The sequence below is a fragment of the Hypomesus transpacificus genome, chromosome 21 (genome assembly GCF_021917145.1).
Source record: "Hypomesus transpacificus isolate Combined female chromosome 21, fHypTra1, whole genome shotgun sequence".
NCBI classification, from domain to species: domain Eukaryota; kingdom Metazoa; phylum Chordata; class Actinopteri; order Osmeriformes; family Osmeridae; genus Hypomesus; species Hypomesus transpacificus.
This window is the reverse complement of record NC_061080.1, coordinates 3648505-3666906: the sequence shown is the minus strand read 5'-3', so window position 1 is coordinate 3666906 and position 18402 is coordinate 3648505. Positions and strand designations below refer to the sequence as shown.

General features: G+C 46.7%; 2 protein-coding genes across 4 annotated transcripts; one reads left to right on the top strand and one right to left on the bottom strand.

Moving 5' to 3' along the window:
• The first annotated feature begins 150 nt into the window (after positions 1-150).
• gga1 (golgi-associated, gamma adaptin ear containing, ARF binding protein 1) lies at positions 151-8584 on the top strand. The gene is made up of 17 exons (XM_047044217.1): positions 151-211; positions 746-830; positions 2076-2151; positions 2644-2742; positions 2909-3032; positions 3521-3621; positions 3835-3915; positions 4261-4398; positions 4715-4796; positions 5167-5277; positions 5472-5615; positions 5862-5926; positions 6048-6238; positions 6500-6753; positions 6946-7115; positions 7621-7731; positions 8089-8584. Exons 1-17 carry the CDS (start codon positions 169-171, stop codon positions 8197-8199), a joined length of 1986 nt encoding a protein of 661 aa, XP_046900173.1. The 5' UTR covers positions 151-168; the 3' UTR covers positions 8200-8584.
• Positions 8585-9496: 912 nt separating this feature from the next.
• ddx17 (DEAD-box helicase 17) lies at positions 9497-18383 on the bottom strand. Of its 3 annotated transcripts, none has more exons than XM_047044219.1 (13): positions 18045-18383; positions 17453-17603; positions 17154-17250; positions 16659-16792; positions 16048-16113; positions 15407-15548; positions 14835-14995; positions 14432-14604; positions 13893-14003; positions 13746-13807; positions 13553-13612; positions 11045-11275; positions 9497-10682 (listed from the first exon to the last, which is right to left on the bottom strand). In XM_047044219.1, the coding sequence occupies exons 1-13, from the start codon at positions 18107-18109 to the stop codon at positions 10228-10230; spliced, it is 1908 nt and encodes a 635-aa protein (XP_046900175.1). In that variant the 5' UTR covers positions 18110-18383; the 3' UTR covers positions 9497-10227. The 3 variants fall into 3 exon arrangements, with proteins under 3 accessions (XP_046900175.1, XP_046900176.1, XP_046900174.1); XM_047044220.1 differs by having other exon boundaries at positions 17453-17600; XM_047044218.1 differs by having other exon boundaries at positions 17453-17621; positions 18045-18382.
• Positions 18384-18402: the final 19 nt, after the last annotated feature.

The following is an 18402-nucleotide window of genomic DNA, read 5'->3' as shown; positions in this document are numbered from 1 at the left end:
AAACAACTTGAAAACATGCAACAAGAAGGGAACCTAATAATGTATGTATAATGTATGATGCAAGTAATTTTTTTGTTGAGAGCCTCCCACACCCACGTCAACTAGCGAGCGTGGGACAAGTTCTAGAATAACGCGATAGTTTCGTTTTTTTGTGAATTTCGCCGAAAGATGGCGGCGCCTCCAGATGAAGAAAGCTTGGAGTCTCGCATCAGTGAGTCATACGGTGCTTTTATTGTCATTATGAAACATTTTTAGATCGACATGAGCTGAAATAGGGTAATGGGATAGAGATGGTTGCTACGAGAGAGCGAATCCTCAGAACATTACTGAACCGTGGTCCCACTTTGATGAGAATGTTGGCTAGCATTGTTAGCAAACCAAGTCAGTGCAGTGTAACCCATGATCGACACCGAAGAGCTTGTGAGGAACAGAAACAGACATTAACCTGATTAGTTAAAGCCAAATAATGAGTTGACAACCCCGATTAACCGTTGTTTGTTGTGTTAGTAGATTGATCTTTGATGTATTTGTTGCAACGTGTTTGAAAAGCTGATCAAGGCAGGTTAGCTAGCGACCTAGTCTCAAATTTATGACAGCTTGTCAGAATGGGGAGGAGTCAATGTCTTCAATGTTGTGTTGGCAATTTGGGCAAAATATCCATATTTTTAGCTTATTGTGGGCGTTAAAATGTACGTTTTATGATGTCGACCAGTCATTGTACGAAAATGTGCATCTATTTCCGCAGATAAAGCTACCAACCCACTAAACAAGGATACGGACTGGGAGAGTATCCAAGGCTTCTGCCAACAGCTGAGCAATGAACCTGAGGGGTGAGGAGAGCTTTCTGTCTTAACTGCCAGATGATAAGCCTACAGTCTTGAACTCCCTTACGACACTGCAGTATATAATGTCTTTGGACAGTGACATCTTTTTTTGGGTTCTGTTGTCAATCATGTTGTCAATCACATGAGCAGGATGTTTAGTGAATCGTAGGTTGTTGTCATCCATATCATAGGAACCATTGAAAAAGGATTGCACCTTTTCTACATAGCTCCCCATTTTATGGTTCAAATATTAGTCCAATGGGTCCACAACTGTGCCTCATTAGGTATGCAGTGTTTCCCACAGATTAGAAAACTATATGTGGCGGGGGGGGGGGGGGGGGGGGGGGGGGGGGGGATTGGAAATAATTCACAAAATCAACAACAACAAACAAATAATTTCTGCATATGCAGGTAGCGACGCTGCATACAGGGTGCTAAATAACTATTTAACTGTTCGGCTCCATGACGCCGGGTAAGTAGCTAGCTCTTGAAACTTCTCACCAAAAGAACGTAGGGGAACCTTCGATTAAGACATGTCCGTCGGTACCTAGCGAAAAGTAGCCTCAACTTTCCTAGACCTTTAGCTACGGCACTAATGCTGAAGGCTCGCTGATGTAGCTGTCGGTCTCACTAGAACGGCGTATGCATTGTTGCTAACGTGTGCTGACGTAGTGACTGTGTGTGTATGTGAGAAAGACGCGTGCGTGAAAGAGACGGAGGGAGAGCAGGGAAAGGAAATGCAGCTGAACGAATACGCTGCGTGTTTTTACCTAAATAGCGATAAAAAAAAATGTTTTACGAAACGCAATGTGTGGCGGCCGGAGTTGATTCTGTGGCGCACCGCCACAAATTAGTCTATGTGTGGGAAACACTGGTATGAACATCCTTGTGTCATTGGCGTATGCTGAACAGAGCTGCTGGTGTCTAGTCTTTCTTCTACGCTTTGCGTAAGATGTTATCACACTGTGAAAAACATGAAAAACACAGCAAGCTCTGATACAAATTCAGCTGGCAGTAATAAGACACAAAATGCAAAATTGATGAGGAATCTTGCAAGAAACCTTGCTCTAAACAACAGCCTGGCTCTTTGTTAACCAAAAAGAGAAACAGTAAGCTGAGCTAGTATAATTAATGACAGAAGTACACTTTCCATTGTGTTTCACTGTGTTTTGTAGAGATTAGTATTATTGAGTTACTGCTTAGCATTGAGTTATCAGTGGCATTTTCAGTGACATTTTATTTTTCCAAAAGACCCCAGCTGGCTGCCAGGTTACTGGCTCATAAGATCCAGTCGCCTCAGGAATGGGAGGCCATGCAAGCCCTCGCGGTGAGAGTCCAGTTCATACACCATGATAAGTCCAGTCAACCTTTACTCATAGACCACTTCAAAAAAACAACAGAAGTGGACTCAAAGTGCTTTTACAGATCGAACGCACAAAATCTATAAAACCAGACTGATTAAAAACATATATATAAAACATGTAATAAATGAAAACATTTTAATATGACGTACGTATTTATCCACTTCAACCTATTCAATGATCGATTCAAAAACCACTGAATAAAAATGGCAAAGGGTCAATCATAAGGTTTATTAAGTCCTGAGCTAGAATCATCTAGAACGCAGAATCTAAGCACAGTACACATTGGGTGAATGTGCACAATGTGATTTGAGAACTCAGGATAGGAAAACACTTTACAAATTAAAAGATTGAAATACAATGGACAAATAAGATGTACAATTACTAACATTCATCAATGATGCAGGGTTTTGTGTCGGTGGAACGCTAACTTTAACTGAACTTGAATTCTCCCTCAGGTCCTAGAGACGTGCATGAAGAACAGTGGAAAGCGTTTCCACAACGAAGTGGGCAAGTTCCGCTTCCTCAACGAGCTCATCAAGGTTGTGTCACCCAAGGTATCACCAACGGACGAGAGGCCATACAATTACTGCTTTTTAGTGGAAGAACAACTTAACATCCGTTAAGTTAACACAATGCTTTTGTAGAACACGACACTGCCGATGCTAGCTGATGTCTTTACCTGTTTTGTATGTCTCACTCTTCCTGCAATCTCCTTCGCAGTACCTGGGTACCAGGGCACCAGAAGCGGTGAAGAAGAAGGTTCTGGAGATGATGTACAGCTGGACGGTGGGGCTACCTGACGAGTTAAAGATAGCAGACGCCTACCAGATGCTCAAGAAACAGGGTGAGACAAGCACACTCGTAGAGGAAACTAGGTCAAATCCAAATTTGGAGGCTTAAACTGCCGTGCAATGTCAGGATCACAATGAGTATAGTGAGAAAGACGGCGCAACTACATTAGGGCATACCATATCGTGTTTAAAATAAGCGGTTTAGTAACCATTCAAAACGTAATTTGTGTTGAATAACAACAGTTCCGAAGTTCGTTGTGTGTATGTTAGTCTTCTCTTTTTCAGTGGCATTATGCATTAACCCGTGACAAAAATCCAGTTGAAAGTCGGATGAGTCATTACTAGGTAATTCATGAATGACTTTACGGCCCGACCCCACTTAGAGAGTAGCTATGTAGCCCTGTAGCCAGTCCCATCATATGGTTAACTCTTCATGGCTCCAGCAATGTTATTCTAGAGATGTGACCTAGATGACGGTGGTACATGGGACGTGTTGTTGACGGACTGTTTACTCATGTGAAGTGGACGGGGTCTCTTCCAGGTATTGTGAAGCAGGACCCAGTCCTTCCTGACGACAATCCACTCCCACCGCCTCCAGCCCGACCCAAGAACGCCATCTTTGAGGATGAGGAGAAGTCTAAGGTAAAGATGCAAAAAAAATAAATATCCATTCTTCTTTTTTTCATCTCTTTTTTTTTTTCCCGAAATGCTAACTTGATCTTTTGTATAACTCTTATCATTCGTATTTCAACTCACTGCAACTTTTAATCAATGTCCAAAACGGTTCCCTCCTTTCCATTACTCGCTCCATGTCTTTCTCCACCTCCCTTCCTTCCCCCTTTCCTGTCTGTGCAGACGCTGTCTCGACTCCTAAACAGCACCCACCCAGAAGATCTAAGAGCAGCAAACAAACTCATTAAGGAAATGGTTCAGGAGGTGAGTCATGTTCTGTGTATGTGTTTTAGTTGTGTTTGTTTGAATGTGTTCCTCTGTGACTGCTGCCGTACTCTACTACTGTCATATCTCCACAATGTCCTCTAAGTCCCAATGAATCCACCATCTGAACAGTCTTCAAAATCTGATCCTCAAATCATCATCCGTTTGCAATCCCAGTATCTTGACAGTAAAGTCATCTTCCCTTTATTTCTGTCCGCCCCCCCCCCCCAATTGAGTTATATCCACAGTTCCCCTTCAAGGATATCAACCATTCGCAATCCTGTTCCGTTAACAGTTATCTGTCTCCCTTTAACCCCCGCCCCCACACACACCCCTCCTCCACAGGACCAGAAGCGCATGGAGAAGGTATCAAAGCGCGTCAACGCCATCCAGGAGGTGAAGGAGAGCGTGGGCCTGCTCAACCAGCTGCTGGGGGACTACAGCAGGGAGAGCAGCTCCCAGAGCAACGATGAGCTCCTCAAGGTCAGCCACCGCCGCCGCCACCGCTAGGGGCCTTACGCGGCACACAGTTTAGCGTTCAGACATACGAGCGGTGCGTGGCGCGTGTGCAGCAGGGCACGGCTAGCTGTGTGGCGTCGCACGGGGCGAACGTACGCACCCGCCGCCGCCAGCTGCGGGTCCACGTTCAGTCGAAGCTGTTTGGGGGGGGGGGCGGGGGGGTTTGAACGTCGCAGGACTTGACCCAGTTAAGGTCCCGCCAACACGGGGGACGTGTTTTGAGTTGGGTTGGTATAATGGCTGATTGGTTGCTGACGAATGATCCCCCCCTCCCTCGCAGGACCTGTACCAGCGCTGTGAAAAGATGCGGCCCACGTTGTTCCGACTGGCCAGCGACACGGAGGACAACGACGAGGCCTTGGGTGAGGCGCGCTCTCAGAAACGCCTCCCCACCGCAGGGGGGGTCTCCAGAGAAACACACACACAGTACTCAAAGCACTGAATACTGAACTGTCGTGTTTCATGGTGGAGTAATATGTCTTGGTGTACCGAGCTCCATGGGTGAACTAGGGTCTGTGAAAGTTCAACGACCGGGTAACGCAGTGGATTTGTGTCAAATGTAATTCAATTGGCAAACACTTTTGTCCAAAGCAGCATACAGTATAAACAGCACATGCGTATAGTAAGTACAGCAGATGATCAATTCCCCAGAAGTGCATCGTTGTATTTGGTAGCAGTGGTACATCAGCACGCCTAGAGTTTATAAGCGCTTTTTTCTCGCGGTCAACCCAGCGGATATACTGCAGGCCAACGACAGCCTCACGCAGGTCATCAACCTGTACCGGCAGCTGGTGAAGGGGGAGGAGGTGAACGGAGACGGAACAGCCACGCCCACCCTACCAGGTGAGAAAGGGGGCGGGGCAATCCATGTGGCTATTTCCTGGTTTCGGATCAAACCCCTAAAAACGGATCCCAATTGGACAACAACATGGCGTCCAGTTGACATTTGCTAGTTTCAGTATTTGTAGATCACTTGTGATTTGAGGTTGACCGATAGAATTTAGATCCTTTTTTCCCCTTGTCCAATCCCCTTTCAGGAAGCAGTAGCACGGCTCTCCTAGACCTGACGGGATTGGACACCTCACCCGCCGGGTTTCCCTCCTACCCCGGCACTCCGTCTCTGCAGACGCCATCGCAGGAGGCGGGCCTTAACCTACTCGACGATGAGCTCATGTCGCTAGGTAAACACGCTTTTATCTCCTGAAATAAATGATGACATAATGGCTCATAATTTTCCAGACATGGATTAAGCCTAGTCCTAGATTAAACACGTTTTCAGTGGAGATATTTATTGAATTTTTTTCTTATTTTAAGACGAGGCTAAATTCATGCCTGGAAAACTGGGCCATAGTGTCTGAATTTGTTTCTCATCAGATTTTTACGACATTTACTTAAAAAAAATGTATAATCTCATGATGGTGTCTTAGGTCTGAACGATGTCACGCCCAACTTCAACCCGACCCCTCAAGCAGGAGACTGGAACTCCTTTCAGGTGAGATTTCATCATTTTGTTTTCCGGAAGCTTCAGCCTTTGTGGAGTTCTGTCTCATCTTGGACTCCAGCGCACACACACGCACAATCTCTTACTCCTATACCCCCTTTTACCCAACCAGTCGTCCGACAGCATCGAGCCCACAGTGCCAGCGGTGCCCAAGGCCATGCTACTACCCTCGGTGACCCTGACCCCCCACACTCCAGCGGTGGGGGCCCAGGCCACTCCCGTCAAGCCCATGGATGAGCTCGATCTGCTGGGCAAGACCCTGCTGCAGCAGTCCCTACCTCCAGGGAGCCAGCAGGTCAAATGGTAGGATGGGAAACACGTTTACCACTAGGATAAAATGTGGGTTATTTCTAACATTCTTGTAGGAGAGGATTGCTGACCCATGGTAAGCGGTTATAATGAAAAGCTGACTATGCCAGAAAAACATGTTCATTGAAGTCAAAAGCTATGAATGTTATTAGAAAGATTAACAATGTACAACTATAATATAAAATAAAAATAGAATTATATACGAAATAGTACTGAAAGTTAATAACGAGGGCTCTCTCCTTCTTGCCCAACTAGGGACAAGCACCAACCTCACTCCAGACCCACCTTGCGAGACCTCCAGACCCAGTCAAGCTCCAGCCCCAGCTCTGTCCCAAGCACCACCATGCCAAGCCCCATCCCGGCCTTCTCCGCAGAGCAGCCTGGGGCTCTCCTAAACTCCCAGCCCGGCCTCGGGGTTCCCGCTCCAGGCACGGCTGCACCAGCTCCGCCCCCTGAGGACGACATCTCCCTGGCTAACGTGACAGTGCCTCTGGAATCCATAAAACCCAGTAAGCTCATGGTCTGATAGTTTGGCCCTACAATACGACATACAACTCCATGACATCGAATTTAAGAATCCTACAGTCATAATATACAACAACTAGCAATATCTATAGCCTTTAGGGATCATTAATTAAACGTATACAACGATACGCTATTAAAACAACGTGAATGTCGTGTGCTCTCCCTCCCTCCTCTAGGCAGCCTGTTGCCCGTGACCGTGTTCGACAAGCACAGCCTGAGGGTGCTCTTCCATTTTGCGCGGGACTGCCCTCCGTCGCGGCCCGACGTCCTCGTGGTCATCATCTCCATGCTGTCCTCGGCCCCCGCACCCGCCACCAGCATCCGCTTCCAGTCTGCTGTCCCCAAGGTAGGCTCGCCGTCCCCTGCCACCACCACTGACGATGACCTCTTTACCTTTTTCTTTTCTTTGTGTTTCTTTCTCTTTCCCTTACCGGCTTGCGCTCTACCTCCCGCATATCAAATCTGAATCAGGTTTATGAGGAGGTTTACACACAATAAGGAATTGGCTATGGTATGTTGGTGCCTTACCATAAATGTGTAAATCGAAAGATAAAGTAAGTACTGCAGTAAAACGCGTACATATACAATAAGGTTGCGCAATTATAATAAAGAATATTAACAAATGTGTACAGTATGACTGTTATTTCAATGAATGAAGAGCTGTACAGTTTGTGCAGGGATGTGCAAAAGTTTACAGGGTTACTTTCACGTTCCCGTTCCCCTGGTCCTCTTCTCTAGAACTTTCTATTCTACTACCTTTCCCTCACCCATTGCCCGTTCTCACTTCATCCATCAATGTGTGACCCTGAGAAACATGCGTGGTGTGACTCTGTAATGCCCGACGTCTCCAGGTGATGAAGGTGAAGCTGCAGCCCCCGTCGGGCACCGAGCTGCCGGCTTTCAACCCCCTGCTGCCCCCCGCCGCCCTCACACAGGTGCTGCTGCTGGCCAACCCCCACAAGGTTAGGACCGCCACCTCGCCCTCGTCTCACTCTCTCTCACTTTGTCTCTCTCATGTCATTCTCTCTCTCTCTCACTTTGTCTCTCTCTCCGCATGTCCTTCTCTTTCTCTGTGTCTCTCTCTCTCCTCATGTCCTTCTCTGTGTCTTTCTCTCCTCATGCCATTCTCCCTCTTTCTGTCCTTCTCTCCTCGTGTCCTTCTCCCTCTCTTTCGCTGTCTCTCTTTCTCTCCTCGTATATCTCTGTCGCGATGCAACAAAACTCCCCTACCCCGTTAAGTCCGTCTCTTTGGCAGTCTTGCATGTAATTGCTGATGTTTCCATCCAATAAAAATGGGAACGCTATGTGTTTGCTCCCAGGAGAAGGTGCGGTTGAGATACAAGCTGACGTTCGACCTGGGGGAGGAATCGCACGACGAATCGGGGGACGTCGAACAGTTCCCCCCTCCCGACACCTGGGGGAACCTTTAGTGGGGGGAAGGAACCTTCCTGCCCCCCCGAGAACTTCCTGTCACATGATCCGCTGCTTCCTTCATGGGTGTAGATGGATGGACCCCCCCCCCCCCCCTCAATCGTTGTTCCCGAGGAGTGAGACATTGTTAGCGGTGACGGATCAGGCTTGGGGAAAGGAGCTGGGATCCTGAGCGGTCTGGGAGGTGTAGGGTTCCCCCCTCGTGCCTTTCCCGTGTCCTGTCCAGTCCTCCTTTCGTCATCCCCCTTTTCTTGTTTCCTCATCTCAGCATCATCGTACTCCTTCTTCCTTTGGGTTTGGTTTTCTTCATTCCAACAACCCTACTCCCATCGAAAAGACGCGAAAGCACTACTGCATTTGAAGATGACGTCACGTCATCGCAGTGACTTTTGAGACGACAAGTCGAGCCTTTTAACCTGAACGTTTGTGTGTCTGGATGAGTGGGAGCGTGTTGTGCACAAAACGACAGATGGACTAAGTACCGTCGTGCGTGTTTTGTTTTATATGGTGTCGAGGGGAAGTTTAGTATGCGAGTTTATGACGACGACGACAGGTGGATATATCCAATGCTGTGACAAGATGACACTTGTCAATATTCTCTGAAGGAAATGAAAATCTCTTGCGTTGTGACTGTAGAAAGTGAGTTTCTTTTTGATGTTTCGATTGGACTCCTAAAACACTCATTTTGTTAACATTCCAAAACATGGTACACCACCCCCCACCAATTCCATTCACTTTAACTGTGTCTATTTGATCAACGCAGAAGGGATTTCTACAACTCATGCGCTCTTTAGAAATTTTGCACAAATGTATTTCTCCCCTTTTGTTTTATTCCTGCCTTTTACCTGTCTCACCTTTCCAAAGCGAGTTGCGTTGAGATCGTACTGACACCCAGTCTGAATCTGCCGTTCGTGCCTAAGCCGAAAGTTCATTCTTCATGTTTGTTTTGTTAGCCGTCATGTACATAAGAATGAGTCTTTTTCGTTCAATGCAAATTAGTCTTTATAAGAAATCTATCGATGCTTCCTCAAGTGTGAAACTAAAGGGAACATCAAACCAATCATCGGCGATATGCGTTCGGTTAAATTTGCTCTTTTCCTTGTGCTGATCAAAACTGTGAGGGGGGGAGAGCGCAAAGCTGACCCCAGATCTGTTCTGAATGGGGAGCTCCATCCCATGTAGCAGTATCCTCTCTTCTGTCACTTCGTAGCTTCCTTTCCACATTCCAACATCCCTCTCCTATCCCAGGTCTGCTCTGACTCTGTAAATAAGGATACTGGTTCTGCATTTATGTACATTTGCCCAAAAAAAAAAAGAGGCAAAGAGCAATTCTATATGAGGGTGAATGTAGTGCAAATATGTATTTAAGGGAAATAAAGTTATTCTTTTTCTTGGGGGTTTAAATCGGTGTCTGTTGTCGATTATCTTGACTGCTGCTCCTCAGCAAAGGGAAAATTAGATATTGGAAATGAAAGATGGCAGAAACATTTTCAATGGTTACAAAAACTTTTAATGCTGTGGAATGAATCAGCTTAAGAAACAACCACTTTTTACGTACAGACAGACTGTACTAGTCTCTAGGCAAGAGACTTCAGATATGCTCATTTGATTACTAATCTAAGATAAACAGATTTTTGCATCTAATGTCCAGATATAGTAACTGAGTGTAGCCATACAGATATTATAACTCAGAATCACAGTTAAAGGCAACTGCAAGTACAGATTTGCATCCATAATTTAAGATGGTTGCAGATTTGTAGGAAAGTAGAAAACCAGAGAGCACAGAACACCCGAGTTACAGACAAAAAAAGAACTCAAGTAGTCCTACAGAGTGATAAACACAATTGAAACAAGAGTAGGGACAATACGTTTCACATATACAGGGCACTCTAATCTACAAAAAAGTAAGCAATCTCTAAACTACAAAACAACCGTACATTAGCCCTTACCTGCCCACTCCTGTACCCTTCAGGGAAGGACACAAGCTACATCAGCTTCACACTTAATGGGATTTCATGGGTGGCGTTCTACTTCCTGGGTGCAGCGGCGGGGGGAGTGGGTGGGGGAACAAAGGGGAACGGTGGCTTCCCTATGAAGCTCATGAGGGGGGACTGAAGCGGGGCAAACTGCTGGGCCATAAGTGGCTGGGGCCCTCCAGACGGAGGCGGCCCAAACTGACCCGACTGGTCCTGCCTCCCGCCATTCACACCCGAGGAACTGCCCGACTGGCCCCCGCTCCGGCTGAAGCTCTGGTATTGGTCGGTTCCCGAGCCGTAGCCGCTCCTCCCCTCCCTGCTCCGGTCCCGATAGGAGGACGAGGAGGACTTGTCTCCGTCGCGGCTCCGCCCGTCGCGGCTGAAGCTGCTGCGGCTCTCCTTATTGGCTCCGCTGGCAGTGCGCATGCGGCGCTCACACTCGTCCTGGTACATCATGTTGGGGTTGTTGTCATCGGAGCCGCTGGGCCGGTAACGCGCCCGGCCACCTAGAGAAAAGAATGTGGGGAAAATCGACCACGTTGTAGTCAACAACGTGACTACAAAATATGACGAGTGTTTGAGAAGAGTGGGTCTCTGTGCTGTGGTGTTATCTATATCTTGTGGATTTAGTGTCTACACAGGTATGGAGTGCTTCTGGATATCTTTATTTCATAGACATAATATAGGATACGTGACCTGCTCTAAACATCGCTCAGATAAGAGACCCCCTACCACTTCCTGACCTAACCCTTATATACCGGGTCATTTGTATATGACCACAATACCATTTCCCCCATTAGGTTACACAACATCTACTACAACCGTCGAAGAAAAGGACGGTGCGTGTTTTGAACCCGAGCAAACTCACCCCCGCCTCCGCGTCCGGAGTCGACCAGCTGCAGCAGCTTGGGGTTGATGGCCTGCCGGGCCTCCTCCAGGACCCGGACCAGGTCCCGGGCCTGCCGCAGGTTCCCCGGGGTGAAGAAGGTGTAGGCCGTGCCCTTGTTGGTGCTGCGCGCCGTGCGCCCGATGCGGTGGACGTAGTCCTCCGAGGAGTTAGGATAGTCGTAGTTGATGACGAACTTGACGTCCTCCACGTCTGAGCGGGGTAAAGGAGGATCAGTTTGTTTCACGTAGTCAGAGAGAGAGGATAGGGATGAAGTGTTGATTTAGGTTCTCCAGAATGTGGACTGATAAAAGACTGTCTTTTGCGTTACTTACCGTCAATTTCAAAAAGTCGTTTCAAAGCATTCTGATATATATGTGCTTCATGTTTTGGCTACCCGCAATGTTTTGGGGGCTATCTTGTTGTTTTTTATCAGTGACCTATGCACTTTGTAAAGCTCTCTCTTGGAAGTCGCTTTGGATAAAAGCGTCTGCTAAATGAATAAATGTACATGTAAATTGAACTTCAACTTTGGATGTTACAAGACAGAGAAGCCGATTTTTGAATATGGACCCTTGCCACATGGTTTCTGGTGCCATAGAAAAGTGCTACTGGTAATTTTCCGTACTGTATTTTTAAGTCTTCTTTTGGCCAAAATGATTCTTACAGGGGGAAATAAACTGAAATGTTTCTCCAAACACTAGACTGATAAACGGACAAAGAAGTCTGTTTCTCATTACAGAAAACATGGGGCTCTGACAACACTGCTGGAATCCATAAACATGTCTCCTTTTACCTGCCCTTTTCCAAGGTAACCGACGAGCGGCCACTGTGAGACTTCCTTAACTTGCCAAACAACATCCGAATGTCCCCAAAGAGAACAGGTGAAGTACAAAATGGTGGAATTACAATTCATGAACACGTATGCTGTCAGAAAACATTTCACAACCACCCCTATATCTTATGGTTTCGGGAGTCAAAAGGATGGAACGACCTGAATGAGAGGTTCAGAGCTCGTGGATTGAGAAATAGGGGGTGCTGAGGTACTTACCCCTTTCAAGTTGCTTTACAAGGGTAGTCACCCCCTGATCAGTCCTGGCTCGTTGGGAGGAGCTTGGGGGGGGGAGGAAGAAGGGAGGGAGGGTTGGTAGGCTATGTCACTCCCCCTCCCTTGCACACTTTCCTCCTCACCCTTTAGCACGCACCGGCAACCTCGGACGGGAGCAGAACCGTAAATGCACCGGACGGTTCTGTTGCTCTCTCGCCGAGTTGCAGGACCTCCGCACAGAACCGGGTCAGGACTGGATCCAGACGAGCTCCTACAACTCTCTCCCTGTCTGTCTGCCTTCGGGCGGATGGGCAAACGGACAGACGGGCACCTCAGGCTGGGGCCCAAGGGCGAGCTCGCTGGAATGACACGCACTAACACTACAGGGAGCTGTGGTACAAGAGGTGGGTGAAGGGGGCCTGCATCCTTGTTAAAAGTAGCCGTTGGCATTTAGCATGTGACCTAGCCTTTAGCATAGCCTGACTGGAGGCAACACCAGTTCTGACTCCAGCACTGACTGCTTGAGCGGCCATGTGCTGGCAAACCCTGAAGGGAGGGGGGGGGAGGAGAAAAAGAAGAACAAGGAGACAGTCATAGTTAGGCTTGGCAAAATCCAACATGTAAACGTCCCCTTCACACTTCCAGGTTTGAACTAAGGGAGCTTGACTAAAGAGCTACTGGGTGGACGGACATTATCTTTTAAAAACACATTGTGGGCTACCCTGTACCTAAAATATATGCGGTAGCAATAACCAGCCTCAGAAAAAAATTCTAGTTCAAGTTACAGTAAAAAAATAAGAAAACTGTACATTCGCACCATAGAGGAGACACGATGATGACAAAGGGTTCAAGTCCCCCCACCCACCCCCACCCCCCTTTCACACCCCTCCTGTTCAGGCAGCGTGCCAGAGCACCCTGGGTCGAGGGAGGCTTTGAACTGCAGTAACAAGAAACAGACTGTAAAACCACAGGGGAGCTAAAGGCCAAAGGGGAGGCAACTGACACTGTTGTTTGTTGATGTTGCAGTTTTACAGCTACAGTACAGTAGCTTTGAGGCTTGCTTTACAACCTCGAATGGGGTTATTTGTGTGGAGGCAGCCACAGAAATGGTATATGGCAGAAATATAGTCGAGTTGGACATTTTCAAAAGCAATGTACCAGCACTTCATTCACAGAAAGTGTACAGGCCCATTGCACGTACTGTAAGTAGACATACTGCAATGTCCACGTGTTAAACCTGAAAATGGGATGGGAAATTAAGCAACAAATCACATTATATTGTTTTGTGTGTCCTTCACTAAACCACACAGCTTGAAATATGTACTGTATACACTACAACAACAAAAACATTTCTTCATTTTTCATTATTTGTAATGATAAGTGAAAGTTGTGTGATACTGTGTGTGTGTGTAATACTGTGTGTGTGTGTTGAGGGGACATACCCAGACCACGAGAGGCCACGTCAGTAGCAATGAGGATTGGGGCTTTCCCACTGCGGAACTCTGCATTCAGAAAAGGCAGCAAGAAAATGTAAACAAAAGTGGTCGAATCTCCATATTTCTCTGCATCTATCGAGTCAACGAGGAAAGAGATGAGTCATCTTAAGACGCGGAGGCAGATTGAATTGTGACTCACCTATCAGAACCCAGTCTCTTTCTGGCTGGCTCTTGTCTCCATGGATACACATGGCTGGCCACCTGAGGACACCCCACTCCTCATAAAAAAATTGAATTTGTAGATCCAATGTTTTAATCCCTCCCTCCGTCCCTCTCTTCCTCTCACCCGTCTCGTCTCATCCTCCTGGTGAGCTCGTCACAACGCTTCTTGGTCTCCACGAAGATAATCGTCTTGTTCTCCTTCTCAGCCATGATCTCCTCCATTAGTTGGATTAACCTGAGAAGTAGGAGAAAAAACGTGACTCAGTATTGCCCCAACTGCTTGTAAACAAAAGTATGTTCCTTCTTACACACCACAATAGCCTCCTTCACTTCCCCATTTCCCTTCATTACCAACAATGATAAAATAACTGATATTTTCACTCGCTTTGCACTGACACATTCTGTCAGCCTTGAATGGCTGCCGTTGTTTTAAATGTGTATTCATTTTTTGTAGGCCTCTACGTAGCTGTTTGCATGACATGCCATAAAGATGTCGTTGTCCAGAATGACCGATGTTCTGTGCACATGATGAATAAACCACTTCATAAACTAATTTCCACTTGATCTACCTAAAAAATAGAAAGGACAGGTGGCAATTGAAGACCATGGAGACATAACCCTGTTTCACCATCCAATCACAGCAACAATCTCCGGCAGCCTCACTTGTTGTCCTTCTCGTTCTCCATGCAGACGTCGACAATCTGCAGGATGTTGTGGTTGGCGCTGAGCTCCAGGGCGCCCACGTTGATCTGGACGTAGTCCCGCAGGAAGTCCTCGGCCAGCTGGCGCACATCCTTGGGCCATGTGGCGCTCCACATCAGGGTCTGCCGGTCAGGCTGAGGGTGGAGATAGAGAAAACGAGGGGGCAAACGGGGAGAGAGTGAGTGAGTGAGAGAGAGAGTCAATCAAAGAGTCAATTCTGTATCACAAAACCCATCAAGGTGTCCGGTAGAGTTTATTTAATAGAATGATCACATCATTTCATAACCATCTATCTAACTTCCATTCCAAGAAGACATTTCAACTATCAGCAGCTGTCCATGAACCATGTTCCTATCCCCCCTACCCTGATCTGGTCCACAATCTTTCGGATCTGGGGTTCAAATCCCATGTCCAGCATGCGGTCGGCCTCATCCAGGACCAGGTATGTGCAGCGTCGCAGGTTGGTTTTCCCCGATTCCAGGAAGTCGATGAGTCGACCGGGTGTGGCGATACAGATCTCCACACCTGGGCGGGGAGGGGATTTAACACAATGAACACAGCTTAGAGGACTATTCACCCAATCCTAGCCTTTCCTCCAACTTTTCTTTCTTTTTTATGATTATAAAATATGAGCAGACAGTCCTCTCAGAGGGAAAGGCATCAGCCCCATCTGGAAGGCAGCACGCTTCAAACACAGCCGCTCCGCAGGCACGACAGCTGAGCAGCCAAACTGTGCTTCTCCATCAAGAATGTTATTATTGAAAACAAGAGCCAGATTTACCACTAAAGACATGATGAACATGGCCTTTGCGAAGGAATTTTGAAATAAAAAGGTAGGACTTTTCCAAAATATTTGCAAGCTTAAAATCTAAAATTCACCCTTGTACTGTACGTCCAAAAAAATCCCTGTCATACTGAAGATGTTAATGTGGTCACCTCTCTCCAGGTCTCTTATCTGTGGCCCCTTGGGGGCGCCGCCGTAGACGCAGGTGCTCTTGAGGCGTGATAACTTGCCATAGTCGTTGGCGACCTGCTGCACCTGCTGTGCTAGCTCTCTGGTGGGGGCCAAGACCAGGCACTGGTGGGAAGGAAAGGTGGGTGAGTGGGAGGAGGGGGCAGGGAGGGAGGGAGGGAGAGAAAGTGACCAAAAAGAGTGAGGATGGGTAGAAGGAGTTTGTGAAAATGAGGGGTGGATGTAAAGACGAATAAAGGAGAGAGGGATGAGCGAAGGAAGTGGTAGTGGAGGGCCAGGGCCGGGGGAGAGAACAACACATGGTTAACAGATCAAAGTATAGCACTTAAGTGACTTTGGTTCCGGAGGGAATTCTTCCAAGGATACTGACCAACCATAGATATGTTAAACAGCACACAATGTGTTACTGATGTGGGACCACCCATATCACATGAAGTGCTTCAATACACTAAAAGTAAAAAACGAGTAAAACTAGTAAAAGTTTGTATTTTTCAGCAGCTCAGTCATACGTGATGTGGATATGGCAACTCCTTAAATAGAGCCATCTACTCTGTAGTCACACACAGTACGAGGCAGCAGCAGCAGCCCAATGTTGTGTACTCACAATAGGCCCATCTCCTCTCTCCAAGTAGGGCTGATGGTTAATGTGGACAATAGCAGGGAGGAGATACTACAAAAGATGAAAGAGATCGGAAAGAAGATCAGTTCAGTCTAGTTCCCTAATGGTGCAGAACAGGGCCGGCCCAAGCCTTTATGGGGCCTTAAGCAAAATTGATTTGGGGGCCCCTCGGCGCCGTTTATCTTTGCGTTGTTTTTTGTTTTTTTTGTCTGTAATTTCATTTGCTCTAGGGCCCTTCTGGTAGCCACAGGGGCCCTGCTTAGTTTGCTTATGCCTTGGGCCGGCCCTGGTGCAGAATAATAGGGTTTATGCCTGATTTTTATGTTGGGAGGTTGCAGCTGCCTGTCTATGTTCCTCTGAGTGTCCATGTGTGTCTGTGCGCCATCACTTATTTTTGCAGTTATTCACCCTCATAAAACGTTTATGTGGGTCTATTACTCCGAAGAGACAGATATTGACAGCTGTGTATATATGTGTGCGTCGGTGTGTGTATGAAGCAGCAAGCATACAAGTGTCACAAAAGCTTATATACAGTACATACTATTATACTTCTAGACTGTGTATACTTTCATATGAATACAGCATCCAAGCCTCACCGCCAGGGTTTTGCCAGAGCCTGTCTGAGCTATTCCCACCATGTCCCTCCCGCTCAGGGCCAGTGGGAAGCCTTGAGCCTGGATGGCCGTGGGCTCCTTGAAGTTCTGCTGCAAAAGCACGTCCATCACGTACTCTGACAAAGGAGAGATAAACTGTTCAAACAAACTGTTCCTTGGCTCTAACCACTGAAATGCTACTAGAGCTGTGCATTTCTGATTCTTGGTATTATCCTATGCCATTTGCTGTACTTACAATATGCACTATTTGTATGGCACTTTAGATACAGTTGAGTTTTTATACTTGAATAAAATGTAAATTCACGTTAACGGTTACACATGGTGTTTCTCAAAAGATAAACCCTATAGCCTAAATTCATCTCAACTTTTTATCAGTTTGTAAAAAAAGATCAACAAAAGACATTTCAACTTCAAATGAAGGTCCTGGACCTCTGCAACAGGTATTTAAATGTGGTCCTCCAGAAGGCTCCTACTTACGGGGGAAATTAGCCTGGTGAAAACCGGTGACGGCCTTGGGACAGCCAGTGCCCCTAATAGTGATCTCCTTCTTCCTGCGAAACTCATCAATATCATACTGGAGGACAGAAATCCGAATGCAACAGGTTAGAATTAGGAAATTGGTACTGCAGCATACATCGTATCACTGTCATTGTTTGTCATTGAGTTATGCAGGGGCGGACTTAGTTAGGGCGGGGCCAATCTGCCGGGGGCGGCACAGGAGGGGGGTTTGCCCAGAGAGCCACACAAGTTAAGGCCGCGACTGTGCAAGTTTATACCTGACTCATACGCTGGAGCTCCGAATTTTCGTTGTAGAAGTTCTTCTCGAACTTCGGCAACTCGTCCAAGTTCCACTTCTTCTTGCGCAGGCGGTCTCCAGGATTCCCAAACTTCATGGGGGGAGGTCCGCTCCTGCTGCCGCCGTAGCTACTAGAACCAAACCGAGCCCTTATATGCGCATGGAAAGTAGAAATGTATGGTATTGTGTCTCATGATAAAAAGTATTAAAGCCCACTATACTCCTACTACTCTGTTGATAGTAGTCTACTCTACCTGAGAGTTGTATGATAATTTTATCATGCACATGTATAAAAAAAATACCGCAAGTCAGCAATTCTATGTAGCCTATCAATCGCCACAAAAGCCCTGTAGAGGTAACGCGACGGCAACGATTTCCACTCAAGATCTAACCGAGTAGCCTAACAATTACGCCTATTGTAGTTAATTTTATTAGTTCACTTACTCCTACACAGAAAATGTATTGCTTATTTCCAAACACAAGCAGATAATCAAAGTATGCATGTGCACGTAGAACAACGTACGGGCTATCTATATTTTTTGTTTGGTTTTATGTACAATATTTTTTCTTACCCACGGTCTCGTCCACGGTCCCGATCTCTATCACCTCTGTCCCCATAGGAGGAACTCCCTCTCATGTTTTCGAATTTTTTTCCTTCGTAATATTTGCAGCTTACTTGCACGTAGGCAACTAGAAAAACCGCTTCTTTCACGGAGAAATTAAAATCCTAATGTCAAAGTCGAAACTTTGTTAGGCAGTTGAAGACGGAATGCGTACCCGAATATTTAGAGGTTCCTGAAACATGCAAACAAAATATTTTTTGTTTTGTTGTTGCTTCAAATCGTCACGTAAACTTCCAGTGCCTCCCTCTTTAAAGACGTAAAACAAGTATTGGCCTATCTACAGTGACTGCTTACAAAATAGCAACGA

Excerpts from the sequence above, each read along its gene's own strand:
- ddx17 (XM_047044218.1), bottom strand. The coding sequence starts at position 18,109 with ATGAGAGGGAGTTCCTCCTATGGGGACAGAGGTGATAGAGATCGGGAC. Across the intron at positions 17,622-18,044 it reads GACCGTGGACGAGACCGTGG|GGCTCGGTTTGGTTCTAGTA; the intron begins GTAAGAAAAAAT and ends TGCGCATATAAG. Across the intron at positions 16,793-17,153 it reads TCACCAGGCTAATTTCCCCC|AGTACGTGATGGACGTGCTT; the intron begins GTAAGTAGGAGC and ends CTCCTTTGTCAG.
- gga1 (XM_047044217.1), top strand. The coding sequence starts at position 169 with ATGGCGGCGCCTCCAGATGAAGAAAGCTTGGAGTCTCGCATCA. Across the intron at positions 3,916-4,260 it reads TTAAGGAAATGGTTCAGGAG|GACCAGAAGCGCATGGAGAA; the intron begins GTGAGTCATGTT and ends CCTCCTCCACAG. Across the intron at positions 4,399-4,714 it reads GCAACGATGAGCTCCTCAAG|GACCTGTACCAGCGCTGTGA; the intron begins GTCAGCCACCGC and ends CCTCCCTCGCAG.